This window comes from Lepidochelys kempii, chromosome 5 (genome assembly GCF_965140265.1).
Source record: "Lepidochelys kempii isolate rLepKem1 chromosome 5, rLepKem1.hap2, whole genome shotgun sequence".
Lineage (NCBI taxonomy): Eukaryota > Metazoa > Chordata > Testudines > Cheloniidae > Lepidochelys > Lepidochelys kempii.
In genome coordinates, this window is record NC_133260.1 from 61,867,542 (window position 1) to 61,892,612 (window position 25,071).

At 39.7% G+C, this 25,071-nt stretch overlaps 1 protein-coding gene across 7 annotated transcripts in view; it reads left to right on the top strand.

Annotated features, from left to right (window-relative positions):
- Positions 1 to 25,071, top strand: part of RHOBTB3 (Rho related BTB domain containing 3) — a 73,861-nt gene that overhangs the window by 24,181 nt on the left and 24,609 nt on the right. For 6 of the 7 annotated variants that reach the window (XR_012158973.1, XR_012158971.1, XR_012158972.1 and 3 more), the window contains exons 6-7: positions 18,189 to 18,300; positions 19,853 to 20,218. Coding sequence is in view for 4 of the 7 variants with exons in the window: in XM_073344539.1 (XP_073200640.1) it covers positions 18,189 to 18,300; positions 19,853 to 20,218 (478 nt within the window). In the remaining 3 variants the exon portion in view is untranslated. The remainder of the gene's footprint in view (positions 1 to 18,188; positions 18,301 to 19,852; positions 20,219 to 25,071) is intronic. The other variant, XM_073344541.1, reaches the window with a different exon arrangement.

Here is a 25,071-nt window from a genome sequence, read left to right on the forward strand (position 1 = left end):
TGAGTGGCATGTGTACATACAGCACTGTGCAGTCCAGCTGTCTCCCAGTTCCTTTTAAACTGCCTTTGGTCTGGGATGGAATCCGCAGCAGAGCCCACCTATCCTTTGAATTGTTAGATAGTGCCTTACCTGTTAGTTTTTAGTGTAGTTTAGTAGTTAATACTTTCCTTTATTATCCTCTACCTTTATTTAAAAAAAAAAAGTTTCCTTCCTCTTACCCTCCCTGTTAGTTCATAGCTTAACATTTTGTTTTCCTGTTTCCCGTCCTTCCTGATTGGGAAACTTTCTCCCTCGTCCTTATGCTCAGATCTCCTGAGTTTAAGTGGTGTGTTTCCTGCCAGGAGGCCTTCCTGGTAAGCGACAGTCGCCCACAGTGCATCCACTGCCAGGGAGAAGGACATGTCCCGCAGAAGTGTACACATTGCTTCAACCTGACTGCCAGGGCCAGAAAAGATCAAGACATTTTGGCTGTGACTTCTCACTGAGTACAGCATTGTACCTTGTACCAGATGCTTCCGCTGCACGGTTCTCACACTCTGCTAGCTCATCCACTGATCCTCATTCGCCAAGTCATTCTAAGAGCACATCTTTTCCCCGTGCTGACAGGAAGAAACAAGCCCCCTCATTGCTCACTGCCTGCCAGAACATCATTCCCTGCAAGATCAGTTTCGGATATGAGATATAGCTCCAGAGACTGTCCGAGTACCTACAGTATCGCAGCTAAACATATGTCTAAAGGCGCTAAACGAGCAGACCTGCAGGCATCAGCATCATCTCAGCACCAGAGACCGCAATGCAAGACCTTAAAAAATAGTGCTGACTGTCCCGACCAGATCAACTTTGTGTGTCATGGCACCAACGAAACCACTGGCACTGGCAGCTCTGTCAGTACTGACATCGCTTTCGGCACCAACAAAACATGCGGCACTGGCCATGCTCGTGTCACTGGTTCAGCCTCCAGCACTGGGCAAACCCTTGGCACCGAGCAAATCCTCGTCTCCATCTGCTGGCTGCTCAAGAGAATGCACCTTTCCCTCAGCTTCGATTGCATCTGCTGATGGGGCTTTCTCCTCTCCAGGAGGTCAGATACCCCAAGGACCTACTTGTATCTGACCTGCCTGAGTCACAAGTACTCGGACATGAGCTCCCTCCACCTCTGTTCTCTTTCTGGAGTCACAGCACTGCTCCCTTTCCCCTCCGAGGATGGCACCATCCTTCCCCCATGAGAAAGAAGAGGAAGACTACACCTTCCCCTCCTACCCCCCCTTACATTTGGGACAGGCACAAAGCACATCATCTACACATCCTCACTATCCATGACACCTAATCACCCCAGGACAACACCATGTGCCATTTCTGAGCCTCCTATAGAAACCCAGCCAGAGGTGGTGGAATGAGACTCCAGACCAGAATCTGTGGCAGCAGTTGTAAATCCAGTTCCAGGAACCCAGCCAGAACCAGCCCAAATATCGAACTGGCGGAGCAGTCAGTACCAGAGCCCGTGCTTGCAACCCCACCGGAGTCAGGGGAGCCAGTACCAAAGGACGCCACAGAACCTACACTGCAGCAGCAGCTAGACCAGCGCAAGAGGCTCAACTGGAGACTGAAATACCACCTAGCGGAGAGCGGTTCACAATCAACGGAAACAACCCCATCACTTGCATTGCTTCCAATGGGACTAAGCCCAAGTCCACAACCCAGCGAGGAACTAATGTCTCCCGCATCAAGGAAACAGTTCCAGGTAGAGCAGGAAGCAGATGAGAAACTCACAGGAGTTGTGGACGACGGCACAGAGCGACCCACCACCTCTCAGCTTTTCTAACAGGTCCAGGTTTATTATAGAAGGAGGACTCTTATACAAGGAGACTCTTTCTGGTGGGCACAAAGAGAACTGGCATCCTCAGAGACAGTTGGTAGTTCCAGCTAAGTATAAGGAAAAGCTCTTGAGCTTAGCCCACGATCACCCTAGTGACCATGCTGGGGTGAACAGGACCAAGGACCGTGGGGAAGTCATTCCACTGGGAGGGAATGGGCAAGGATGTTTCTACCTCTGTCCAGTCTTGTGAGGTGTACCAGAGGGTAGGAAAGCCCCAAGACCAGGTCAAGGCCCCTCTCCAGCTACTCCCCATCATTGAGGTTCCATTTCAGCATGTAGCTGTGGATATTCTGGGTCCTTTCCCTAAGAAGAAACCCAGAGGAAAGCTGTAGATACTGACTTTCATGGATTTTGCCACCCAATGACTAGAAGCAGTAGCTCCAAGCAACAACATGGCTAAAAGCGTCAGCCAGGAATTGGCAGACATTTTTGCCAGGGTAGGTTGGCCCTCCAACATCCTTACAGATTTGGGAACTAACTTCCTGGCAGGGACCATGAAACGTCTTTGGGAAGCTCATGGGGTGAACCACTTGATTACCACCCATTACCACCATCAAACGAGTGGCCTGGTAGAAAAGTTTAATTGGACTTTGGGGGCCATAAGTAAATTCATGAATGAGCACTCCAGTGATTGGGACCTAGTGTTGCAGCGGTTGCTCTTTGCCAACAGGGCTGTACCACATCCAGTTTGGGATTTTCACCCTTTGAACTAGTTTATGGCCGCGAAGTTAAGGGGTCATTACAGTTGGTGAAGCAGCAGTGGGAGGGAGTTATATCTTCTCCAGGAACTAACATTTTGGACTTTGTAACCAACCTGCAAAACACCCTCAAGGACTCTCAAGCCCTTGCTCAAGAGAACCTACAGGATGCTCAGCAAAAGGCTTGGTATGATAAACATGCAGAGAGCATTCCTTCAGAGTAGGTGACCAAGTTATGGTCCTGAAAGCGCTCCAGGCCAGTAAGATGGAAGCATTGTGGGAGGGGCCATTTATGGTCCAAGAGCGTCTGCGAGCTGTTAATTACCCAGACCCTACCCTAAAACCTAAAGTATACCATGTTAATTCTCTAAAGCCCTTTTATTTCTGAGAAATCAAGCTTCTCCAGTTTACAGCCCAGGAGAGAGATGCACTGAGTGGCCTGAAGGAGTCTACTATGACGGAAAAAACAACGGTGGTGTGGAAAAGGTGAGCCTATCCATGACCCTTGGGCTCAAGCAGCGACAGCAAATTCAGGAGCTGGGCATCAGCTTCATGCCAATGTTTTAAGCCACCCCAGGATAGACAGAATGGGCAGACCACTCCATTGACGCACGTGATGCTGGCCCAATTAGAGTCCAACCCTACTGGATGGCTCCTCAAGCCAAAACCGCAGTTGAAAGGGAGATCAAGGACATGTTACAGATGGGTGTAATCCTCCCCTCTGAGAGTTTCCCAAACCAGATGGAGAAATCAGCTTTTGTATGGACTACTGTAAGCTAAATGCCGTAACTAGGCTAGAAAACTATCCAATGCCACGCACAGATGAGCTGTTGGAGGAACTGGGACATGCCCAGTTCATGTCCGCCTTAGACTTAACTAAGGGGTACGGGGAAGTGCCGCTAGATGATCCTGCCAAGGAAAGGTCAGCCTTCATCACCCATGTAGGGTTGTGTGAATTTTAATGTACTCCCTTTTGGACTGCGAAATGCACCCATCACCTTCCAGGGATTAGTAAATAACCACCTGAATGGATTTGGGGAATTTGTAGTTGCCTACCTCGACGATGTGGCAATATTCTCAGATTCGTGGGCAGAACACCAAGCTGTCTTCCAGCACATAAGGGAGGCAGATTAATCATTAAGGCCAAAAAGTGTCAAATAGGCCTAAACAGGGTAATGTACCTTGGACACCAGGTGGGTCAAGGTACTATCAACTCCCTACAGGCTAAGGTAAATACTTTCCAAAATTGGCCTGTTCCTACGTCAAAGAAGCAGGTCCAATCCGTCTTGGGCTTGGCCAGGTATTACTGACTATTTGTACCACATTACAGCCAAATTGCCACCCCACTGACAGACCTGACCAGGAAAAAACAGCCAAATGCTGTTCAGTGGACTGAGAAGTGTCAGACAGCCTTTAACCAGCTTAAGGTGGCCCTTACGTCTGATCCTATATTGAGGGTCCCAAGCTTCGACCACCTGTTCGTCGTAACCACAGATGCCTCCGAGTGTGGTGTAGGAGCAGTTTTAATGCAGGAAGGACTAGATCAACAATTCCATACTGTCGTGTTTCTCAGCAAAAACTTTGAGGGGGAAAGCCACTGGTCAGTCTCAGAAAAAGAATGTTACACCTTTGTGTATGCTCTGGAGAAGCTACGCACATGCATTTGGGGACGGCAGTTTCACCTGCAGACTGACCGTGCTGCACTGAAGTGGCTTCACACAGTCAAAGAAACAAACAAAACTTCTTTGGTGGAGTTTAGCTCTTTAAAACTTTTTGATTTTGAAATACAGCACATTTCAGGAGCCTCTAACAAAGTGGCTGATGCACTCTCCCAGAAAGGTTTCCCAGAATCAACCGGGTAAAAATGTCTCTGCATTTTAAGTCATTGTAGTCCTTGAAATGTAAAAATCACTGTTTAGTTTTTCATTTAATTATTAGTAAAGTTAGAGGTGCATGTGTCTTATTAATTCTGTTTCCTAAACCTCCAGGAAGAAATCCCAGTCAGTGTGGACCTGACCTGAACCAGGCTGGGCAGCACTGTCTGTGATTTGGGGGGCGTGTGAGACATGAAGGGGGAGGAGTAGCTCCCTTTGATGGACAGCCAGCCAGTTAGCTGTAAAATCCCTCTGAGTCTGTTCTCCGCTTGCTTTACCCGTAAAGGATTAACAAGGCCACAGGTACAAGAGAAGAAATGGGTACCTGCCAAAAGAGCCAATTTGAAGGTAGAACTTCTTAAAATTGGGGAGAAAAAACTTTTCCTTTGTCTGTTGCTCTCTGGGCTGCAGGGGTGGAGCAGCAATGCTATGTAAATCTTGAACCAGGTATAAAAATTCATCTTCCATACCTAGAAGAAATTATTTGGATACGGAATGTTTAGACACAATCAGGTTTATTTTTTATTTTGGCTTGTGAATCGCCTCTGTGCTAACCCCAGATGCTTTTGTTTGCTTGTAACCTTTAAGCTGAACCCCCAAGAAAGCTATTTTGGGTGCTTAATTTTTGTAATTGTTTCTCTTAAGATCTAGGAAAGCCTAAGTTGCAGGTGTATATTTTCCCTTCTTGTTTTTAATAAAATTTACCTTCTTTAAGAACAGAATTGGATTTTTGGTGTCCTAAGAGGTTTGTGCATGTTGTTTGATTAGCTGATAGTCACAGCTAATTTCCATTGTTTTCTTTCTCAGCTCTCCCCGGGGAGGGGTGAGTGTGTAAGGGCTTGATGGTATCCCACAGGATCCAAGTGGCTCCTTCCTGAGTTCAAAGGGTTTTTTTTTGTTTTTTTGCATTTGGATGGTGGCAATGTTTACCAAGCCAAGGTCAGAGAAAAGCTATTGCCTTGGGAGTTTAATACAAGCCTGGAGTGGCATGTATTGATTTTTAGACCCTTGCAGGCGCCTCTCTTCTGCACTCTGAGTTAGAGTGGGGATTCAGCCTTGACACCTCCACATTAGCCATACTGGAATCCGTGGGTCAAATACAGATGGCAGTTTGGGAAGTCTCCCATAGAACAAAGCCAGAGGCCTACAAATTCGCCATCCCTATCCATCTCTTGATCACCGGAGACTGATAATGGGTGAAGAAGAAGAACCAGAGGAGGAGGTTACACTGCCACTCTGTTTCTCCTCTTCTTTCCCCGATGAGGCTATCATACTTTTACCCCCTATGTCAGCCAGCGACTTTAAACACTTCCAGGAGCTGCTTCACAGGATAGCAGACTCCCTCCAGATTCCTTTGGAGGAAGTGAAAGAACAGCATAAACTGCACAACATTCTGCACACATCCTCATCCTCCAAAATAGCCCTCCCTGTCAATAAGTCCCTTCTCGACTTGGCCAACGTGCTCTGGCAGACCCCAGCATCCATCTGCAAGTGGGCCAACAAAAAATATTACATCGCCCCACTCCAAATTCCTTAGTTGTCAAGGCAGTGCATGAAAAGGGATGCCAATACCAACCTAGATCCACCCCTTATGACTGGGATTGGAAGTGATTGTATCTATTTGGCTGCAAGATTTATTGATCTGCTACGCTCCAATTCCACGTCTCCAACTGTGAGGCCAAATAAAATTACGTCAATTATTACAAAATCCGGGAACTCTGTCATGACCTTCCTGATGCCATGAAGGAGCAGCTCCAGGCACTTATATCTAAAGGATACCTTGGCCCATATAGCTTTACAATCCTCCTTGGATTCTGCAGTTACTGCTGCCTGTTCCATTGTGACTGCTGTAGTCATGAGTTGGGTCTCATAGCTGCACCTTTCTGGGTTCCCCAATGAGGTACAAACCATAGCTGAGGACCTGTCCTTTTGAGGTTCCCAAATTATTTGCATAGGGATGAGTCATATATGGATATATATACTCATATATGGATGAGTCCCTGCACTCCCTGAACGCTCAAGTACTCTATGCTCTCTCTGCATCTATATGCTAGTGCTGAAGAGATGACTGCGGAAATAGCAATACCCCTGCAATCCTGAGCACTGTTCTCTCCTCATTTATGGTACAACACTGTTAACAGAAGCCCCCTACCAAGTGCAGACATACAACTTCTCAAGGGCTATGTCTCTCACACCTTCGGCCAAACAACAATTTTAAAGGTGTGGTTGAGGCCCCAAGAAGCCTTCCCCCTGTTCAGGTCTCAGCAGCCATCTCCAGCATCCCACCAGTTTGACGACCATTTAGCCCCTTTCCATCATGGCAGCTAATTACTTTGTGTAAATGGGTTCTAGAGGAGTGGTTCTCAACCAGAGAGAGGGGTATACCCTTGGGGGTATGCAGAGGTCTTCCGGGGGGGGGGGGGGGGTTGATCAACTAATCTAATATAGATATGTGCTTGGTTTTACAACAGGCTATATAAAAAGCATTAGCGAAGTGAGTAAAAACTAAAATTTTATACAATGACTGGTTTATACTGCTCTAAATACTATACACTGCCACAGCCTGACTGCCAGGGACAGAAAAGATCAGAACATTCGGCTGCAACTTCCAATTGATTTATTTTCTAATTATATAGTAAAAATGAGAAAGTCAGGAAATTTCTGGTAATAGTGTATTGTGTAAAAGTGTACTGTGACACTTTTTTGTATTTCTGTGTCTGATTTTGTAAGCAGGTAGCTTTTAAGTGAGGTGAAACTTGGCATATGCAAGACAAATCAGACTCCTAAAAAGGGTACAGTAGCCTGGAAAGGTTGAGAGCCACTGTTCTAGAGGTCATCAAGGAAGGGTACTAGATCCCATTCCTATCTATCCTTCCTACCCGCCCACCCACCCTCCCTCCCAGTCTCTTTAGAACACATTCTACGGGAAGAAATAAACCACCTTCCACAACTGAGAATGATAGAACCGGTCCCATCCCTTCACAGAGGGAAAGGTTTTTACTCCCATGATTTTCTGATCCAAAAGAAATCCAGCAGGTGGAAACCGATCCTAGACCTTCAACAAGTTTGTCAAACTGCACCACTTCAAGATGGTTACCCTATCCATCATTATGTCAGCACTGGAACAGAGGGACTGGTTCTCAGCCCTTGACCTCCAAGGCACGTATTTTCATATCACAATAAACCCTGCCTACAGACAGTTCCTCTGATTATCATGGGAACCAATCGCTATCAATAGAAAGTATTGCCCGTCATACTTTCTACAGTCCCCCTTGAGTGTTCTCCAAAGTCCTCACAGTAGTGGCTGCCTACCTATGCAAAGAGGGCATTGTCATATTTCCATATTTAGATGACTGTCTCCTCAAGGCCCCATCTGAACACTATGCCCTTTATGCTGTACGAATGACAATGGACCTCTTCTTGAATCAAAGGCGGCACGAGAGCTGATTTTCAGTGGCACTCACACTGCCCGGGTCCTGGCCACTGGTCCGTAGGCTTTAATTTTAATTTAATTTTAAATGAAGTTTCTTAAACATTTTAAAAACCTTATTTACTTTACATACAACAATAGTTTAGTTGTATTTTATAGACTTACAGAAAGAGACCTTCTAAAAACTTTAAAATGTATTACTGACCCACAAAACCTTAAATTAGAGTGAATAAATGAAGACTCGGCGCACCACTTCTGAAAGGTTGCTAACCCCTGGCCTATAGTGTAAGCTCATGAAATTCGCTCTCTCCCTCAATGTGGAGGAAGATATGCACAGCTTTGTGCCCCCCTCCCCATGAATTACGCAAACTGGTTATAGAATAAACAAACAAGTTCATTAACTACAAAAGGTAGATTAAGTGATTATAAGGGTTAGCAAACAGAACAAAGCAGATTACTGAGCAAATAAAACAAACCTGCAAACTAAGTTCAATACACTAAAGAAACTTCAGATACAGAAATCACACTTGCATACAAAATTGGATAATCACATTCAGTAAATCAGAACCTTTCAAATGATACCTCACATGACCCATCTTGTATAAAACATATCTTAGTTATGCCATATTAATATCATCAGCATATCTCTATGAAGAATATGGGGTGTAGCATCACAACGCATTCCTCCTCACATGCGATGTGCCACTGTTCTATGTCTTTCCTCCCTTTCCCCTTCTGTTCAGAGTACTTCACAAGATCCAAGGGGTCCGAGCCCGAGTCATCCTTATTCGCATAATGGTATTCCCTCCGAATACTCTGCAACTGACTCCATGTCTCCTTTCACAGGATGCGGATCAAGTCCTCCATCTCAATTCACAGCTACTCCACCTGAAGCCATGGTGCCAGGATTCAGAGATGACCTGTTCAGAGGCTGTTAAACAAGTACTCTTGAATAGCAGATGTGATACAACTAGATGCACTTACTTCCACAAATGGACTAGATTCCAATCTTGATGCACTTCCAATCATGTCAAGGCAATGAGCACTCCAATTCCACTCATCCTGGACTATATTTTACACCTTAAAAGATGGGGGTTATCCACCAGCTCCATTCATGTGCACTTGGCAGCCATCATGGTCTTTCACCCCTAGATAGACGGCCACTCTTACGTTCACCCACCAACCAACCGCTCATGAAAAGTTTCCTGAAAGGCTTCCAAAATCTTTATCCTCACATATAGGATCCCACCCCAGCTTGGGCCCTTTACGTTGTCTTACATTATCTTACTAGACCACCATTCGAACCAGTGGCAACGTGCTCTTATGTTCACTTCTCCATGAAAACAGCATTTCTTGTTGCAATCACCTCTGCCTGTTGGGTTGGTGAAATTGGAGCGCTCATGGCATTCATCCCCCTCGCCCCTCCCGCTTCTCATAAAGAGAAGGTTACGTTACGTCCGCAACCTAAATTTTTACATAAGGTGCCATCCTCTTTCCATCTAAACCAATCTATCCATCTTCTCTGCTTCTTTCCAAAGCCACACAGCAACCAGCACTAGGTGGCATTACATACCCTGGATGTCAGATGAGCATTAGCCTTCTACCTGGACAGAACTAAACCTTTCAGATGCTCGCCATGTTTATTCCTGTCAGTGGCTGAAAGATCCAAAGGCACAGCCATTTCTAAGCAACGCCTTTCCAAGTGAATGTCACAGTTTATAAACCTGTCCTACCAACTGCATAATCAACCACCTCCTTCTGGCACTCAAGCACATTCCACCTGCTCTCTCTCCACCTCTTTGCCTTGCTCAACAATGTCCTGATTGCTGACATTTGAAAAGCAACCACATGGACATCTGTGGACATGTTTAGCTGTCACTATGCTATTACTCATGATGCAACATTAGATGCTCTACTAGGACACGCTGTTCTATCGTCCGCATTAAATGCTGCTCCGAAACCCCAGCCTTCCAACTAGGGGCATTGCTCTATAGTTACCTACAAAGCAGCACCCATAGGGACATCGCTCAAAGAAGAAGAGAAGGTTACTCATCGGGTGCAGTAACTGAAGTTTTCGAGTTGCGTGTCCCTATGGGTGCTCCACTACCTGCCTTTCTGCTTTGGAGCTGAAAGATGAGCTCTGCAGTAGAGAAGGAACTGGGTGATGTTTGGACCGCACAGCACTTATATATACGTGCTGCTCATGGCGTGAGACTGGGAGGTGCGCATGTGTGGTCCAATGGGCACTGCCAGTGAAGATCTCCGATCCCAGACATGGGGCACTGCAGCACCTACAGTGGAGCAATAGAAAAACTAATAGAAAAACTGTGTGTACAGCAGGCCTCTGATAATAATCAAGATGACTCTTCCTACCACTTGACAACCTAGTTTAAGTGGATAATCATACTAGCTTTTTTCTCTCCCACTTCGAGATGTAACTTAATAAGGTGGGGTTTTTTTTTGTTTTTTTTTATTTAGTGCCCGCTCCTACTCCCATTAAAATCAATGACGTTTCCACTGATCTTGGTGGAAGTAGGATTGAGCCCTTAATGTTAGATAGTTAGGACTAAAATTTCAAAAACACGTTTTTTACAAATACGAAATGAGCAATGACATGCGTAACACAAATTAAACAGTGGAGACTTGCTTGTGAGATTGCTAAAGTGCATGTTTTTTTAAATGTATTCCATACTGGTAACTTGTAAAGAATTTAAAAAATGCCGGGTTGCACCTTTTTTGCTGCTTTCTGGTGTATGAAGAAGATCCGAAAGTTTGTTTTTGTTTCTCCAATAAGTTTATTTTCTGCGGTTTTTTATTAGTATTTTAAGAGTATCAGAAATGTTAAATGTGATCTTCCCTATCAATTATAACGTCTTGGGATCTCAGATGTTTATTTTGAGTTCTCACAACTTAGTGAAAAGGATTTTTTTAGACAGTCTTTCAACCAAGTGTTGATTAGACATTGTACTTAAATAGAAGTTAAACAGAGTTTTAAATGTGTTGACAAAAAATCCCTTTCACTCTCATTTGCTAGTTTTCAGTCTTAATTAATTTTTTCCACTCATCATATAGCCTTCCAAATAGCGGATTTGATTTAAATTGATTTAAATCGCTAGTAAGAAAGACTCAATCATAGATTTCTACATAAAAGTGCATTCTTGTTGGTTGTTATATTCTTCACAACTCAGAAATAGATGTAGGTTTCATTTTTAGAAGGTACACAGTACACATTTTTAAAAATGATTTATTTTGAAAACTGATTTCAGATTTGTTTTATAGCTATATCAGAAAATGAATGATTGTTTGGTTATTTCACTTACCAAAGGTAACTGAAGCAGAGAGCTCACCTCCCAATGACTTCATAAATATCTCCAATTCAATAGGTTAATTATTAATATTTGGAGGATTCTCTTGCCATGCTGTATTAGGAGGAGAACATCACCAGACAGACATTTAAATTGTTTTATTTAACTAAAACAACAACATTATGTATTCTGGATTTTTTTTCTTCAACAGCAAACATATTTTAACAAAACAAGCATATGAATTTTTGAATTTAGTTAAACATTCAAGTTTTTAAAAATCAGGTTTGTTTTTGTTAAAATTGTTATTAAAATAGTTAAATGAAGTATATTTTTAAAAAAAAAACAAAAATTAAATTAACTATGTCAGCCAGGTCAACATGCGAAACTTAAAATATTGGCTTCTGCAGCTACCTCTGTCATTTTCACTTTCGTTTTCCTGTTTGTTCATAATCTGGAAAAGAAAAACAAGCTTTCCTGCTTCTTCAGGTCCCAAACAATTTCTCAGTTTGGAATGAATTATCCAGCGGAAAAATATATTCTTTCTACACCAGCAGAAGAAGCTACTGCTGTTAAAAGTGAGATTATCATTTCAGCAGTCTCTGAATCCAAGTGCTTAAGTGACTTCCACCAGTTCATCATTAAAACCTCATCAGCAAACATATTTCTTGAATGGTTCACCCTTCGGTCTGAAGTTTATTATAGTTGGCATTATGGAGGAATGATTGCTGGATGTCCCTGTCATAGGCAACTCCTCTTTTTCAGCAGTTAAGATTTGACCCTGGTACCTAGTATTGAGAATATTTGCAAGAAAATGAGCTGGAGATAGTGCTTGTCCCATTCATTAATGCTTGTAATTTAACTCTGTCATTGCATATTTCTCTTTTTAAGATCTCACTCAGTTCCTTCCAAATTTCAACAGCGTCAGCAAAAAATCAGCTATTTCCCTGCATTTTGTTCAAGGCTACAGAAATAGGCTTCAGGGTACTCAGCATGTGTTCAACATTTCTCTTACAGCCAAAGTTCTCAACGTTGGCTTGACCGTACCATCTATTTTCTCACTATTTTGTTCACAAACTATCATCAGATTAGGCCAGTTCTTGATATAGTGCTCAAAACAGTCCACTCCTGAGTTCCATCGCATGTCTTGTGGGAGAGTTAGCTTGGTTCCTCCCACTTTTTTCAGAGCTGCTGCTGCTGTAAAATGGTTGATATGGAAGTATTTTGCAATTTCAACAATGTTAGCCTTTATTTCTGGAACACTTTGGCTAGGAGATGCATCAGATGAGCACTGCAACTGTATGTTATTAGCTTGGGAATCACTCTTCTAAATATCTTCTAATCTTGGATACATTTGCAGCTTTGTTTGTGACCAAGCTGCGTAATAGACATTTGAATTTTTTTTTCACAGTTTGTTACAGCTTTTACTGCTACTTCTTGCAAATATTCTGCTGTGTGTGCATTTCCTGATGTATCAATTGTTTCTGTAAGGAAGACATTCTCTTCTTCTGTTGTCACACAAGCAAATACAACAGGATAACTGTGGACATTGCTCCACCCATCAAGACTCAGGGTAACAATTCACCCTCTACACCTTAAGCACACTGGTCAATTTTTCTTTCATATACTTTATGCAGCAATTTGCCTTTGACATCTGCTCTGTTGGGTGGACTGTGTCCTGGTCTTAATGACTGAATCGTGTTAATGAAGTGTGGGTTCTCAATCATACGGAAAGGAGAGTTTGTTGCATAAACAGACCAGGCAATTTTTTCATCAATTACCTCTTTTTGTTATCTGCTGGTTCTTATCACAAACTTATCTATGGTTGTTTCTGGATGATGGAGATTTTTTCTTTTTGCTACAGGTAATATACTGTGGCTATGTGATATATGTGATGCGACTGGAATACTATCCTTGGCAGATAACTCTGAAACTATAGAAAATGATGGTGATCTTGAAGGTGGATGATCTTCAGAATCCTGTATGTTCAGGATGGATTTTCCTAAACAAAATAAGTCCATGCAGTTATTTAATTTATTACCATACTGCTCATTTAATATTACTCATTGCGTTCACTGACATTCAGTACTACTTTAAAGGTGAAATTATAGAAGGAAGATCTACCTATTTCAGCTATTTATTTTTTATCACAACTGCATCTAAAATGATAGTACCATAGAGTAACAACTATATTTTTTGCTCAAACATGAGAATTCAAGAATAGTCCCAGAAGAAAAACAGGCAGTCCTTAAGAAAGAATTATGAAATAAAAAAGTTTACAAACCTGAAGATCCTGCGTGTTCAGACAGGTTCCTTTCATCATCTTCAATGTAGCTTCCTCCTGAGAAGGAACACTTTTCATGATGTTTCATTCGGGAAACCAGGCCTTGCATTTCTTTGTTGCACTGTTTGCATTTTGCACGTGTGTCTGTCTTACCCACAGGTAGAAGAACTTCATTAAAATATTCCCAAACTGGGTCTCTCTTATGGCCTGCTGCCATTATAGGTTTTTCCTTCGAGTTAGAGAATGGTATGGTAGATTTCAAATCAATGAAGGCTACACTCAGAAAGACCTCAAGACTTCTGGAATATGCTGCTCAAACAGTTCCACTTCCGTTTCTACTGCCTGTCCCTCGCTTCTCACATTTGTCTCCAGACTTCTTCTCCTTGTCCAGATCTATTCCGCCCTCAATAATCTTCTATTCATTGAACTTTTTGAAACTTTTGCTGTTCTAGAGAGAGGTGAGGGATTGACTCTGTGTACACAAATTTGCAGAGGGACAATAGGGTTGAGGTCTGTTGTTTCTCACCTCTATATAAATATATAAAAACATTTTTGCTGTTAACAAGCATGTTATCTCTGAAGAGACAAATCCACAATTTGAAAACTGCAAAACTAAGCATCTCTGATGGTGTCTTCTAGACTGAGCACTGAGTAGATAGAAAGATTAATCTATACAGAAGCCCCTGGAACCCCATAAGATTGGGTCCCTAATCCATGAACTATTGGAACTCATTCACAAAACTTTTCTTAAAGATTACATGAATATATTGTCTCATACTATAGAATTAGAATTTATAATCCCTATTCCATGATGCAATATTTTTGAACTATAATGTATCTTAATTAAAACTATCTTTAGATAGGTTTTTCCTCAAAAAGCATTTTATCAAAAGAAAACTATTTAAATAAAAAAAATCTGATTTTTTAAATTTTATTTTAAAAAAAATCATTGATTTTTATCCACCTTGATTCCAAAGTAGAGAGGACCAGAATGTCGAATGTAAAAAAAGTGAAACCGTTTTTGACAAACATCTTTTAGACTAACATAAAAAACCAAAAAATTATACAAGTCAGTTATTTCTCCCATTGCAAGTCATCTTTCGTGTCTCCACTTTTTATAGTGAACTGAAAGTTCTTTCTCCATCTTTTAAGGTGAAAGACTCATGCATATAGGGAGCGTAGTACCTTAGTGAAAATTTGTTAAATATGTAATCTCATCAGTAACCGTATTTTGTAGAAGCAACTTTTATCATGCATGGTTGTGGTTATTTTTAAGAAGGAAACTATTTAACTTCACCTCATTTTTCTGATTAACCTATTCTCTTCTTGTGCTAGACAAAAAATAATTTTTAATCTATGTAATGTTTGAAAATGAAATTATACTGTTAACACTAAGAGAGTTAACTTTATAAGCATTTTACAACAGTGTTTCTCCTTTAGTCAGAAACTGGCCTGTTTCACTCACTGCATGCCTGAGCATGTGATACAGATTAAATGCCCTGAAATAAAACTAAACAGGACTTTTTTCAGGATGCAGAACCTGTGAGAATATCATATTGCTCTTTTGTTTCGAAAATTCATGAAGTTTCAAAAGTATAATAACTTATGTCAATGGGAAAGGGGAAGTAAATGAAAAGCTGAAGTATTAAAAACATACTGAAATCACAACTATGGCCATTTTTTCCCAATATAGAGGTGTTCAAATTCAAAAGCAAATTTAAGAATTCAAAACATGTATAGTGCTCTAAGGTGGAAACACCCCCTCCCCCCACCCCAAGTGGATATATGATTGGTGCAATGATTAGGGAGGCAATATACAAAAACTGGAAATCTGAAACTACTTTTAAATGCAAAAGCAAAATGCTCCTGAATGTTTTAATCATGTTGAGTAGTTTCCTCCAGATAACCATATCACTATACTTGATAAGAGTTGTGGATTTTACCAAAAATGTAGTAATAGTATATTGCTGGGTAGGTGGTCCTAGTGCAGAACAGGTGGGAATTCTCTAAGCTGTAAATTAAACCTCAGCAGGCAGTGCACATCAGTTATGACTGAAGACTTACAACACCCTCTGTTGCCTGTAATTTTTTTTTCCATTGCTGTTGTTGGGGAAATTCCTCTTGACAGCTGTTGCTATTGTAGCAGTAGCTGACTTTAGTCTTTCATATTATTTTTTACATGAATTTACCTCTCCCTCTATCACACTAATAGTAATAATAATAATAACAACTAATAATATAACACTAACTAATGTAATTCTGAACATTATGAAGAGATCCAACCTCAGCATCTCATGGACCTTAAATTTACTTTTATAGCCTCATTTGAGTTTTCTTATAGACACTGGGTTTATACTGTATTTGTTGTTGTTGCTTTGTACTGTTCTGCTTTTAGAAAAGGTCAGAGGAGTAGTCCAGTAGCTTAAAACATCTTATGACTACATAGCTTATGTAGTCATAAGATGTCCATTACAGATGGACCTGACTATTGCTTGAGATGTCTCTGTGAGCCATAACTTGTTGGTTTAGAAATCTATGCTCAGATTCCACTCAAGCTGCTAGGTCTCAGTGAGCATCACAAGCTTCTCTTGATCTCATAAAGCTTCTGCTAAGTAGCTGAGAAGGCCTCAAAGCATAAGTCCTTAAGTACTTCAGTACTTGTAACCCAGATGAGTCTTTGTTTTGGTACCAAAATAGGCTTCAGGGTAGCTCCTCTGACATTTTTACAAGTGGCCAGCTGCTCCTTCCAGGTTAGTCAGTGAGCACACCAAAGCTTTGGTACGCTTACAGCATTGGTTATACTCAATTCCAAATTTAAGTTTGAAGTACCACCTCCTTAGATGGAAGTCTACCTCTGGGAGAGACCTTATATCTCCACTGATAATACCTTATCTGTCTTTAATTTATTTCTTTGCAGAGATCTCTTTCTGGTTACTTCAGTTTCAACAGCATTGGTGGTGTTGGGACAGACCTCTGGCTCTGAGCTACAGTTAAGCTTGTATAGCCTGTAGAACACGTTTCATTACATAGCTTTAGCTTTGTCAGTGACACATGCACCACATTTAATTGCTGACAAACACTGATCTAGAGCCAGCTTTGAGCTTTCAGAGCTGTTAGTGTGCTGGGTACCTAGGGAGGTGGTAGAATCTCCTTCCTTAGAGGTTTTTAAGGTCAGGCTTGACAAAGCCCTGGCTGGGATGATTTAACTGGGAATTGGTCCTGCTTTGAGCAGGGGGTTGGACTAGATGACCTTCTGGGGTCCCTTCCAACCCTGATATTCTATGATTCTATGGTTAATGATGCCAATACCTACGTTCCTGTTTTCAGTGCTCTTGATTTACTTTGAAATACTTCAGTATTTATGCCAATGCCATTATTGCATTGTTTATCCAATGGTGTCAAAGTTTTTGGCATCAGTGTCTTTCACACTATTAGGGTTTACTTCAAAATGTAGCCAATGTTGTGTTTCCATCTATGTTCATGTTTTTCTAGTTCTTCAATTTGGAGTACTTCTTTCAAGTGCTTAAAACATCTAGAAAAAATCTCCATTTCTTTCTGATAGTTAAGACCCAAAGAAGGATGTTTATTTTTCCTCCCTGTGTTTTCCTATGTATTGTATTATAGGGGTAGTTCAGAAGTGATGGAATTGCTCCCTTTCCCTTTAAGGCTGTGTGTGGTACATCTACTGGTTGAGAGAACTTACACCCCAAACTTGACTCTGGCATAGTTCTGTCATTTGATTGCCAACTACATTATTCAGATTTCTAAACTGTACCACAATTAGGATGAAGTTAGTATTTCTGAGACTTAATGAGGGTCTGGTTTCACTTACTTTCTCATAATTTGCATCTCATTTGCATGACCTCTAGTCTACCTTTGTCTGTGTCATTGGTTCCAACATGGGAGGAAACTTTTTTCTTATTCCAAGCCCCTGACCAAAATTTGTCCAGTCTTGAAATGATATCTCCCTACTACCTGTGGGGCAACAAACCATATAAGATTCAGTAATCGTGTATAACTGCCTTACCCTACTCATTTGTAAGTAATTACCTTTCACTACTGCCACTTTTCCTTCTGTTCTATGATCCCTTAGTTCTATATTTACACTTTATCATCTTTACATTATCTTAAGACTTTTGCAAAAATGGATAATTTTACTATATGTACCATTCCTGTTACAGTGATTACATTTTTATCTTCTGCTTTTAGAAAACTAAGCTCTTAAATATATTCTTTATATTTTGACTTTATTTGTATAATAAAGCAGCTAATAAGTTTGATGTTATAAAGTGTTGCTGGATAGGTCTTAGTAACAAAGCCCTTATACTGTTTACCATATTTCTGGGACTTGCATCTGATTACCCATTTTTACCTATCAATCCCCGCTCTTCCTCCCACCAAATCCTATAGCAGTACCTGTTACGGTTGATGTATTGAATTCTTTTCTGGTAGCACAGCTGTGGTTTCTGCTTTCATTGCCCCAGAGAACAAACGACTAACTTTTGAATTGATAGTCTTTTTAATTAAGTTAATCCAAACTACAGTTCTTTATCACAATTCACTTTACTTGATTACTTATGTAAAATTTTAGTACTCAGTCAACATTGCACAGCTACTCACATTGGAATCAGTGTCAGTTCTGCATACAAACTGGGAAAAGTGAGGATGTTGATGTTTAACTTTAACTTTATTTGTAGTTTTAAAAAATGCATCTCATGTTTTAGTTGGAGTATTTTATGATCCAAAGCTTGAATCAGAAGTCCTCTGAAAAAATGAAGAAAAGAAAAAAAAGCCACAAGTGCCATGGAGTTAAACCGCCTCAGCTTGAACAGCCAGGTGATTATAGTGTTAATTTAGTTTTTTTCAGTGTAATACTGATCAGATTATTTAAAAACATGTTTAATGAATTACCCATTAATAGCAACTACTGTGATCTGTGATTTTTATCTCAGAATGGATTACTTAATCATTTAGGGAAGACTTTGTGAATGTTGAGGATTTTATAAAACTATATGTATATGTAAGATATGTGATGGGTGGTCACTTAAAAAACTACTCAAACTTAAAATTCGTAGTATGTTTTATAAAAAAAATCTGGGGTTGTGCTCATAGAAGTGAACTCAGAATGTGGACCATTTAGTGAAATTATGGATGAAGCCTGAGTTTATACAAGTTGCACGTGAAGAGGAGATAAGAGAGGATAGTAGTAACACAAGAAAGTAAAGGGAGATGTTAGGAAGAAGGTGTGAAAGGCTAAAAGGTAGTTTGTCTTTTTTATTTTATGTTTCAGCAGTTTAACATCATATTAGTTTTTATAGTTCTTTTGATCAAATTTCAGTGCGTAAGAATGGCCACCCTGGGTCAGACCAATGGTATAACAACTTGAAGGTGTTTCGTGTTAACATTGTATAATATAACTTTTTCTAAAAAATGCCAAATATTGGACCTTAGCCTAGGATCTGGAGCCCAGTCCTCTCCCTAGTTCAAGTCAATGGCAACATTCCCATGGATTTAAATGAGAAGAGGACCAGACCACACCTCTTACCTTTCAAAAATGAAGTTACCTTAAGTTAAGATAATAAACATATTAGAAATTACCTTTGCAAAATATATACTCTTATAAAACTTCTCATAATTATACAATCTCCTAAATCATTTTACACTCAGTTCTGAGATTGAAATCAGAGTAGTACTTGTAATCGATCTGAGCTCCGTCTATGAAGTCAGAGGGGTTGCGTGGGTGTAAGGGAAGGAAGGATTTGGCCTAGTACGTTTAATGGAGTTGTTCTATAAATAATTTTGCACTGAAACATTTTTTACGGACAGTTAACTCTTGCTGTGAGTCTTTCAGGCTCTGTCTCTAACCTCTCTGATTTCTGCAGAGTGTAAGGTGTTGAGACTGCATTTATCTTGTGGGTATGCAAAAAATTGAGTTGTTGAAGTTCTGAGTTCAGAAAGATTGTTTTACTAAACCATAATATTGGTAAAGTATACACTTATTTATAGTTTTTTATTAAGTCCCTTTTTATGTAAAAACCATGTGAGATGACATGAAAGATTAGACATGTCTATAATTATAAATTTTTTTAAAAATTTTTGGAAGATTTATAAAATGGTGGAAACATTTTTACTAAACAGTTCTAATGTTAATTATTCTACTAACCTCACTCAAGGTGAATGAAAGACTGGATTTGTTCTAATGGTGAAGGTGATGTGTAGTTTTTAAAGAGCAAATTTTTATTGAGGGTAATTAAGAAAATACCCTTTTATCTCCTCATTTGATCCAGTTTCTGAGAATAAAGATGCTTTTGTTTGCATAGCAACTAATAGGAGTTTAGAGTTACAAAACAGTTCATTCATTATTATTTTTAATATCTCACTTTTATAGAAAAAATGCCAATCTTAAAAGGTGAAGCCTCGCATTATAATTCCGATTTACATAACTTGCTGATCTGCTGCCAGTGTGTGGACGTGATATTTTACTCAGAAGATTTAAAGGAAGTAGTAGAAGCACACAAGATTGTTTTGTGCTCTGTAAGCCATGTCTTCATGTTACTTTTCAATGTGAAGAGTCCAGCTGATATTCAGGATTCCTCTATCATAAGGACTGCACAGACTCTGTTTGCAGTGAACAGTGAGGCTGTGTTTCCAGTTTCTAACCAAGGTTCACCATGCGGCCCACCGGTTAGAGTCATTGTTAAAGACTCTTTCTTCTGTTTTTGTTTGTCAGACATTCTGCACTTCATTTATTCAGGTATCCTGTCAGAATGGTTCCAGTGTTTACTATCTTTTTAGAGAGCAAACATATTGCTATGAAGTGTGTATATTACCCTACCAAAATATATTCCTCTATTAGGATTAAATCAATTTGATTAAAAAGTCCATCTCTATAACCCATTATTTTGAAGAACTTCTACATGGAAATGGAGCTTTACCTTAAAATTATTGCTTTTAGCACTATACATTCAGTTCCAAAGTCACTGAATCTAGTAAACCAGAAGCTTCTAAAGTGGAAAAAAATTTCCTCCAAAATTCTAAAAATGATGATAAATTTTCCATAAGTAACAGGTAAAAATGAATGTAATGCCAAACATCACCCTGCTAAAAACAGCTTTTCAGTGAGATTAATTTCAGAACAAAATAAAACTGTTAAAAATGGTTAAAAACATTGTGTACACTAGTATGTTAAAGAGAATGGGGAGCAACATTATCTGGTTTGTTGAAGCAGAGGACTGGGAGTGATGTGATCAGTGTTCTGTTTTCATTTCTGCCATTTTCATTTTGTAACCTTGGGCAAGTCACTTAACCTCCATTTCCCTATCTGTTAAAATGGTGCTAATTATATTTTTCTGCTCTATAAAGCACTTTGTGAGATTCAGTTGAAAGACACAAAAAGTGTAAAGTATTAAAGAACACTGAATCATCTAGCAACTCTTTTTTGTTTGAATAGCCTATTACTTTGTACTGATACGACTTCTAGTTGCATTACATATGACATCCCCACTAATGAAAACTATAAGATATTTTTGGGAGGAAGTAGTTGTTCTCTAAATAATGCATCATTACATTCACAGTAATTAGAAATGTGTACCTATATATTGTTAAAGATGTTATATGTAAGGAAGCTGAGTTTATCTCCAGAATGATGGTTGTTGAAAGCATTTAAAGGACTGTTCCCTTAGAATGGCAGTCCATAGCCTTTGGAAAGGGCCAGGAATATTTTACTATAATTCCTCCAAGACTGATTCCAATCTTATGCCTTCAGTAAAACAGCATGGAGCATTAGCAAACTTTTTTGTAAAAATAATCTGGATGTAAATTATCTGGTTGGCTGAAAGAGCCTTCAGTTTGTGTACCATATTGGGTGTAAGCTGATTTTTTGTTTTTTGGCCAAAGTCTCATGCCAGCCTTCGGAGGAGTGATCTTATATGAGGCTTGCATTGGAGGAAGTAGAGAGCTGAGCTCCCCAGTAATGGCATTTAACCTCTGAGGAGCTCTGCATGCTTCCTGATTCTCATGTCTTATCTATCGCTGCAGTGGGGTTGGATTTAGAATCATAGATTTCCCTGGCAGGACTTAGTGCTGCTACTTGGCAGTTCAGTACTGCCTTATATACATGTGTATATTCCCACTATTTATATGCTGGTCAATAATTTGAAACAAAATTTAAAGTGGAAATTAGGAGATGAGCATCCTATGTGATTTTCTGTACTAATTATCTCCCACTGAACACACATGAGGTCTATAAAGCAACTTCACCAACTAGATCACTATGCTACATGCAGACTTATCAAATAATATTCATATAGGAAATGTTTAAAATATCCTTTTAATGATTTTCTGAAATTCTTAATTCTCATTTCTTTCTCCTTATCTTTTTCTTTTGTTTCACTTCATTTCCTTTCCGCTTCTACTGCTTCAGAACTTCAGAGGAGGATGATACTGGCATTAATCCACTGAGTAATGGTAGCAGCTTAAGTAGGGCTTCAGAAGGAAAACCTCTGCTGGTCCCATGTATTTTAGCTGAGTGGCTGGAGCAGTCCTTACTAGGAGAAGCAGCACTTGAGTGAACTGCTTCTCTGTGGATCTTTGCTCCTTCCTTTCTGTTCAACTAGTGGTGGCAGCTTCGCTGAAAATGCTCATCTCTTCAGCATCTCTGGACTGATGAGGGGGTTATTTTTTTTGAAGTAGGCAGAGGATTGAGGAAATAAAGATGAAGGAAGGGGGGTGGTTGTAAAGGTAGGGAGAAATAGGGCAAGAAGAAGGAAAGGAAAAGAGAAGGAGGGTAAGGAGAAAAGTGAGTATAGGTAGGTAGTTTACAAAATCGCAAAAAGAAATGTATTTGAAATCTATGCCAAATGTTTTTAATACACTGTTTTGGAACCTTTTTCTGTTGTTTTTTTTTGTTTTTTGTTTTTTTTTTAAATCAGTCTACATAGAATAAATAATTTTCCTTACTTTAAATATAATACTTATTAAAACAAATAAAATTTAATAGTATAAGTATTATATTTAAATTGTTAAACTTCTTATAAACCATTTTATAAGCTTAGTAATATGCTCAAGGGTGTGTGCTTTACCCAGTATACAAACACTGAAGATGTGTGCATATTGGCTGAATGCACACCTTGTTGTGTGCTATTGCTTCCTCATTCCGTAATGTTGTTCTGCATTAGATGCAGAGGACAAAACACTATCTTGGAGAAGAAGATTCCTCACAGTTTGTTACTCGAGCCCTTGATAATGCTGTAAATTCAGCCTCTTTAAATGGTGACTGACTTGGCGATGCGGGGGGATTTTCAAAGACACAAAGGAATTGAACAGCTAACTCCCCTTTAGTACTTACCAAAGTGAAGAATTTATAATGTTGGTTTAAATACCATATGGGCATGCACTGTGAGAGCCTCTGTCAACAATACCTCATTTGTGACTAATAATAATATCCCTTTTATTCTAGCCCTAGGCTTTTCTTGATCAGTCTGCCAATCCTTTCATACTGTGGAGTTTTTCTGATGTGCACCAATAGTGACCGATTAATTTAATTTCTGTTATAAATCAGGGTTTAAATTTAGATCTTCAGAGAAGAAAGACTAGTGCAGTAATCCTTTGTGCTTTGGCTTGTAAATACAGTTTGTTGGCCTATGCTGGTGCTCTGTCTTAATTTTAACTTCATGTATATTAGCCAAAACACACAAGCAATTTATATTTGCATAGATCAAATTCTTCCCTAAGTTATAGCTTGCGATCTCATTGAGATCACAAATGGTGTAAGTCAGTGCAGAATATGGTGCCTATCAGACTTGGGTCTTCCCATTTAGAGGATTTTTAAGGAAAATATGGAGTCAGGAAGAATAGAAGTCTAGTTTTTGAGATACAGTGTAGATGTTTTGTGCCCCACTATCAATGGATTCTATTCATAAGGTTGAAATAGATTTTCCCTCTCTCCCGCCACTGCTGGTATAGTGGTACGACTAGCAGATGGGGGTGAGATCAGGGTATTCCATACTGCATCAATGCCTAGCTGCTGTTTCAGCCCCTTGGGTTTGACTACAGTGGGTGAATGCGAGAGCACACTGAGGTTTGCTCTAACTTATGCATGGTGACTGGCCTGCACAATGTGGGGCCTAGCATCACAAAAGGACATGAATATGAGCTGTATGCCACCTTTTCATCTCCCTTACCCCTTCAGACTATGTGCCTCTCATCTATAGTTGAGTCCCCCAACCCGAATGGTCATTGAAACAAAGCACTGATGTTTGAAGTTTATTCAGACAAAATATTAAACCATGTTTTTTACCTTGTTTCTTCAAATGATACCATATGATACCAGTTAAGTATACATTATTGCTAAATAAAGATATTTACTGTGCAGTTTGGGCTGGATCCTACCCCCATTAAGGGCAGTTGTGAATAGAATAAGGGTCTCCGAAAGAGGAGAGAGTTTTTTAAATGATGGACTATGCTACCTATTGCTGAAAGAGACTGTCTCTTTGCTAACCTTATAATCATTTGGTAATGTTCAGATGGAAGTTCTACAGATTACTTTAAAAATGTTTGTTTTTCACATTTACTACCAAAAATTTTAGCAATTGCAGTTTAGTCTTTTGAAAATATAGATAATCCCTCAGTTGGATAATTGTCTTTAAAAATCACGTACATGTAATTCAGATGCACTTTCTGGGGATACAGTGACTTAAAAATGAGCTTCTGAAATTTTCAAAGGTGTATAATTGTGTGTGTGTGTCCATCCTCTGACTGACTTGGTCATAGGGGTATCATGTTTCCATAGGCACTTTTTATCCTGGCAGCACCATCTCCTCGATCACTTGACAAATGGGAAACTGAGGCACAGAGACCAAGTGACTTGCCCAAGGTCACACAGGAATTACATAGTGGAGATGGAATTGAACTCAGATCTCCCATGTCCCAGGCCAGCACTTCAACCATTGAGCCATCCTTCCTCTCTTAATGATAAAATGTACAAACAGTGAAGAACGCATGAATATTCACAGAATTTGCCACTTTAAAATTCTTCATAGTCAGAGATGCTTGTGGCTCTTTATAATCAGTATAGAAACCAAACATCAAATTGTCAGGTAATGCTGTTCTGTTCATCTGTTTACCAAATACCTTAAGTACAATTGCTTAGTAAATACTTTTTGTTTAGTGTACCTTTGTGTGTATTTGGGTTCAGATTTTTAGTAAAATAAGTCTGGTTTCTTTGCTTGTGGCAGTAATGCCTATACACCAGAAAACCACAGCATCTAAGGCCCTTAGCAACAGCAATCCCTTTTTGGTATCCTGTCAGCCAGTATTCCACTATAGGATGGTTTATCTCTTTGGAGACAGCTAAAATTGTCAATCATAAAGCAGATAACCCAGAAAGGTTTTCTTTGCTCCTTTAGAATCTTGAAAGTTTCTTTCCTGTAGCAGGGATGAGCAACACTGGGAACACCTATCTTTTTGGAAGTTAGTGTTTTCTGTTTACACCTACTTTTCTTAGTAGCAGTAAAGGTTTCAATTAGTTTTAAGTTTATTTTCTCCTGTATATTCATTTATGCATTTTTCATTCTTCATTTTATTCATAAATAGGCTTATTTCTTCCAG